Here is a 5,672-nt window from a genome sequence, read left to right on the forward strand (position 1 = left end):
ACTAGTCTCGTCTTTCATCACAAAAACAAGAAGCTCTAATCTGTAATCTCCCACCACTTTCTTTTAATGGATTTGCGATCAACACCGACCGTTGATTTGAAGTTGAGATCCATGCAAGATTTTATATTTGAAAATTGAACGTTGGGGACAAATGTTGCAAGTTTGTGCACTAGTTGAACGATCGTATCTGTAAAATTTACTGAAAACTTAATTCTCAATCAGATGAGACAATATTACACTTTTTGTACAGTGAACATCATTTCAGATTTGTATGTATGAACAAGTTTAGAAAACTGACTGAGATGGTTAATTATCAGCTAACTGAGACATAGGCGCTACTTTCTTCCTTATAATTATAGTTTCTTTTGTGAGAACAATCCCGCTCAGAAGATAGCACAAAAAAGAAGTTATCCTTGAGGGTACTTTTATTTTCCAAATATGTTTATGCCGAAAATAAATATGATAACTCATAAGAGACCGATGCATGGATTGAACCGAGAAACAGAAGGGTTTCTAGTTGTTGTGATAACCCGATAGTTTCCACCTGTTCGACCAAGCTTGTTCCAAGTTAGGCCCAACACAAATGATTGCTCGCCGTAATGACAATTTGCTACCCGCAACACTATATAGGAGGAAATGGGATCATGGGATATTTGACAAAATGGTTCAATATCAGCCCAAGTATCCTCCCAAAAGTGAACTTGCGTGACATACTGGAGGTGGAACCGACCTAGCAGTAGCAGCAAAAGGAAATGCTTTACACGCATAAACCCAGTCCAAAAACTGAGAATACCCACTACTAAATTCCACTTGAGAAAATAATCTTGTTTCAGTCAAACCCCTTCCTCGTATAAATGAGCCTAAAAGCAGCTTGCTGAGCAAAGAAATGTTCTTCATTTCTATTTCTTGATACTCAAACTCCCTTGATCTTTCAGTCTACATAAAATATCCTATTTGGCAAGCCTAGAAATTCCTCTTATGGCTGGAAAGAAAATCTCCAAGATTTTTATCTAAAATTTGTGAACTATGGCATCTGTGTCATTTATGCTGGTTCCAGATCAACCATCATATTCTTTTCTTTCCATGAAGACCTCTTCTAGCTTCATAGCAACCAGGTAAATTGCACTCCATCCCCCCCCCCCCCCCCCCCCCCCCCCACCGCCCCTCCACAATAAAAAAAAGGTTGCACTCAACAAAGGAAGAAGATTTGGTGAAGTTTTTTATCCGATTGGCATGACCAGTGCGGGAGTGTAAATTCTGATCGCAAGAGGACAAAGAGAACCAATTTTTTACGAAGGCAGTATGATAACGAACCCAACCATGGCACAGCTCTAATCATGTTTTCTCTTTCATGATTGCAATCTTGTACAGAAAAATAATTCACATGGAGCTAAATCTTCCAACGAAGATATAGCACCATACTTTTGTCAGTCTTCTTTCTGAACATGATGTTTGTAAATCCAGAAACAGGAAACAAATAAATAATATATTTCTAGAGTACAACGGTGAAAAAAATCACAGCCATATTTATCCCTTGACCTTGAAAATTTTCCTTACAGAGCTAACCGTGAATTAATTATTAAGAGGAAAAAGAAAAGCTCAGGCAGCGGCTTAATATAGTTGATAGGCTGGCCATCACAGCATTTCAAGTGAGAAAATATGTGTGCTCAAAGCCTCAAACTCCGTGCTATCACTGCACAACAAAACTACGCTGATACCTCATTGATATGTTGGTTGAGGCTCTTTCCAGGTGGTATGAAGATTAAGTCATCCCAACCAGAATTTCTGTCATTAATCTGTAGAATCAAGAGTTTTAGGATGTTAGTAGTCAAGTAAGGTACAGGCAGTCCTGAGTGTATCTTATGTTTCTGTCACCATCCTACCTCCATTTTCTTCAAGACATCCTCCAAACTACCAACCTGAAGAAACCAGAAGGCCAAGTTTTCATGAGAGCTTAGGACAGCAATAAGAAACATAAAAAATCACATACCATAATTTGCTTAGATAAGGCTGATCCTTTCGAAGATTTAGACGCCTTTCTAAGCTCTCTTTCTATGTCCTCCTGAACCAGGAAGGAAGTTGTTAAGACTTAACCAGACTGGGTAAGGTAGGTGAAAGGAAATGGAGCCTGACAAACCTTTTGAAAGTATACTGGACAATAGCGCTTCTTCTGTTTCTTAACGACCAATAGATCTGACTGCACATGCAAATCAGGTATTTTCATCATAGCAAAGGGCAGTTCATCCAATGTATGTTGTTCCAAAGAAAGTTTGGACTTAGGATACAAAGCTATAAGTATCAAGACCAGGTAATAGGGGGAAAGAGGTTGGTCACATGGGGGTGGGAAGGTGATGTCTTGCTAACAAACAAATATGCACACAAAAAAACTTTTTTTTAATCTTCGGTTTTGGCTGAGCACCGACAATTTAAGACGTACAGCATTACAAGATGAGGCACCCTGGTGATACTGGGAGGTCATGAAAGGACCAGTATGGGCAAGTACTAATGGGGGCAGGACAGGTGAACAGCTTAAATGACGCGGCCTCTATACAATGTCCATTGTACATTGTATAGAAGCTGCGTCAATTAATTCGGATCGGAGGGAATATGTTATTCTGTTAGAAGTTAACGTATTAATCAACAAATCAACCAGTCCATATGCTAATAGATCCATTGCCGTTATTGATCAACAGATCTATAAAATTTGTTAATTGTCAACTGCAGAGGTATAGTTCACTCTTACCAGGAGTGTTATTGATCAACTGATGTAGGGTTCCAAACAGAGTGTTAATTTCTTTTCTGAATTCCTGATCTTGGGGAAAGATAGAAGTGAAATTTTACCGTTGGTCTGTGGAGGGATTTTTTTCTCCTCTCACCTTACCTAAACATGTTGCTTAACTTTTCCTAAAATATATTCAGGTGGGGAGTCTTTCCCGCCCGGTGACAGTTAAAAAAAACATTTTACCATTGGCATGCTGGTGGTAATTAACAAGAGAGTTTTAGAAACCAAAACTGTCCCAAAAAAGCAACAAGCCGTTTGTGGAACCCTGGTTTGAAATGCATGTAACTGAACTTAACACATTGAAAGAGATCCCATAATGTCCAACTGTCAATGAGCATCTAAAATCTATCTGCTTTTGACAAGAATATATTTCTTAGTAGAGCAATGCAACCATGAATTACCTGAAAAACGGGGACACCATCAAAACCAGTTAAGCCAGATTTCAACTGAAAAGCCAAAGAGTAATAGTCATCATTAGGCTGAAAAAAAAATCATTCACATTGCTTATATTAGATGCAGAAGACTACAGTAACCCGCATATACTATTGTTTAAGACATCAAACTTTATATAGTCATCAGCAACAAAGTACAGACCAACAGGCAAGAGTACACAAAGAAAGGCCTTTAGATGCTCATTTTATTTGAACCAATCCAGCCCATAAAAAAAAGGGAAATATTTGCATAGACTACATTGAAAATAACACCAACCATGCAAAGTCAGGTGATGTTCCAACCATATAGGGCTAAGTGGCAGATCTCCAAAAATTAATTCATGTGCCACTGCAATAGGCCTCTAACTTTTCCTTGCTCAAATTAAGTGTTCCTTGGAACATATGTTGTCTTTGAAGATGGAAAATATATGCTGTCTGACAAATATGAATAATGAAGATGCATTCTAAGGATTCAAAAACACATCTTGATAATACACTGGACTGATCGGTGCTATCTAACCCTTATACGCCTGATGCAGAAAAAGAAGTCAATATTTAAAACTTTGAGTGGTGACAAATAACGCAATACTGGGCAACATGCTACCCCTAGGTCATATGGATGTTTTTGGTGAAAAGTCAAAACCATGGTGACAGATTAAGTTAGTACAAATGGCAGTCCAGTGGAATCTTTTAACTTGTACTTGCTGCATTACTGCTTTGAAGAGCAATTTAGTTACATAATGAATTTGACTATACTTATTTGTAAGAGACAGAAAAGGGTGGGGGTGCTTAAACATGGTACACATTTAGATAAGATAATAGAATAATAAGAAACAGTTTCATCAAGAATCAAACCTGCAGTGCATTCTTTATTTGAAGTGGGTCAGGTAAGAAGCGGAATGCAATACCTTCGGCCTTCAACATATAAACCTGCGTTCGAAGGGCAGCATAAGAAATATTTACATTCCAAAACATCAAACAATATCAGTATGGTTCAAGATATACAATTACACAAATTCACTTAATTAGAGGTTCATTATCTGCACAAGTCACTTGCAGTTGTGGTAAGGCACAAAAAAGTATGCTCATCCACTTAACTAGTGGTTCACTTGCACACTGTGCTTCGCCCTTCAAACTGTGGCAACTGGCAAGGTAGGGTTGGTGTGGGTTCGCAGACCCACGCAACTTGCATCCGTGGATGGAGTAGAATGAGAAGTTGTATCAGGGCTAGCCTAATGAGACAAACCTAAGCTAGACTAGATAAATTGGCGACAGTGTGACCTATGAGAAACGATTCCTTTCCTCACAGTACCTCCTTCTAAGGAATCTAGTTCATATTGCCAGTGGTTGAGATGTCATTGAGTTCCTAATTTTGTATTGTATTGTATCACTTTCGTATTTCTGCCACAGCATAAACTCGCTACTTAAGTCAGCATAAACCTCAATTCCCCATAAATTCTCTTGCAGGATTGCTCCAACAATCATGACTAGGAAAAAGGATTGCTCCTGGCGTGATCCATCACATGAGATACCAATTTAAGCTCACCTGATCTAGCGTAATTGGCACCACTTTGGCCCCCTTCCCTAACACCGGCTGCCGCGTCCTCACCTGCACCACGCAACCTCCAGAACCATCAGTAAAAAGCATAAAAACCAGGAGTCAAAACCAGCGGGTGTCGAGAGATGGGCGCGGAGGGGAGGGGGTACATGGGAGAGGAGGGCGTCGGCGTCCTCAGAGCGGAAGCAGAGGAGGCCGAGGGAGCGGAGGCCGGTGGCGGGGTCGGAGACGAGCACGAACTCGTTGCTGGAGTTGCAGACGGTGAAGACGGGCGTGCCGGTGAGCGCGCGCGCGACCTCGTCGGGCCCGAGCGCGAGGGGCTGGGCGGCGGCGCCGTGGGGCCCCGGCGGGCGCGCCGCGGCGTGCGCGGGGCGCGGGGCCGCGAAGCGCGAGGCGAGGCTGGAGAGGTGGTGGTGGAGGAAGGAGGAGGCGGCGGCGAGGGGGGTGGGGGGCGGGGAGGGGGAGGGGGAGGGGTCGGACATGGGGGCGGCGGCGAGCGGGAGGGAGGAGGAGTTGGGCGGCGGCATCGGGTTCGGCTGGCCGCTCTCGGTGGCGTCGGCTTCCGTTTACGGGCGCTCTCGTCTGGTCTGGTCTGGTGGTGGAGTGCGGCGCGAGGTTGGCTGGCGTCGCCGAGGAGTTGGGCCCGTTTCGTTTTCATTATTTATTTATAACAGATTTAAAGAAAAGGAACTATGGAAAGGGCATTTAAATACTCTAACTTGTCCCTATGGATGTATCTAGACGTATTCCAATGAAACATACATCCATCCGAGCGACAAGTAATATTACTTCCGTATGTATGTATCTACTCCCTCCGTTCCGAATTACTCAACCTGTGATTGAATTGGTTAGGTGGACAGTGGTATCCCCAACTCATCAGGGTTCAAATCCTGGTGCTCGC

At 42.4% G+C, this 5,672-nt stretch overlaps 1 protein-coding gene across 1 annotated transcript; it reads right to left on the minus strand.

The window, feature by feature from the left end:
- Window positions 1–1,506: 1,506 nt before the first annotated feature.
- On the minus strand, window positions 1,507–5,394 carry TIC22-IV (Tic22-like family protein). The gene is made up of 8 exons (XM_048687537.2): window positions 4,921–5,394; window positions 4,760–4,822; window positions 4,069–4,143; window positions 3,184–3,228; window positions 2,138–2,197; window positions 1,991–2,062; window positions 1,884–1,919; window positions 1,507–1,796 (listed from the first exon to the last, which is right to left on the minus strand). The coding sequence occupies exons 1-8, from the start codon at window positions 5,296–5,298 to the stop codon at window positions 1,707–1,709; spliced, it is 819 nt and encodes a 272-aa protein (XP_048543494.2). The 5' UTR covers window positions 5,299–5,394; the 3' UTR covers window positions 1,507–1,706.
- Between the last annotated feature and the right edge of the window lie 278 nt (window positions 5,395–5,672).

This window comes from Triticum urartu, chromosome 7A, assembly GCF_056163025.1.
Source record: "Triticum urartu cultivar PI428250 chromosome 7A, HENAU_Tu73, whole genome shotgun sequence".
Classification (NCBI taxonomy): Eukaryota; Viridiplantae; Streptophyta; class Magnoliopsida; order Poales; family Poaceae; genus Triticum; species Triticum urartu.

Bases quoted from the DNA above. Each gene is read 5' to 3' on its own strand.
- TIC22-IV (XM_048687537.2), bottom strand. From the start codon at position 5,298: ATGCCGCCGCCCAACTCCTCCTCCCTCCCGCTCGCCGCCGCCCCCATG. The intron at 4,823-4,920 runs GTACCCCCTCCC...TGCGTGGTGCAG, and splicing joins CCGACGCCCTCCTCTCCCAT to GTGAGGACGCGGCAGCCGGT. The intron at 4,144-4,759 runs GTGAGCTTAAAT...CTTCGAACGCAG, and splicing joins TGCCAATTACGCTAGATCAG to GTTTATATGTTGAAGGCCGA.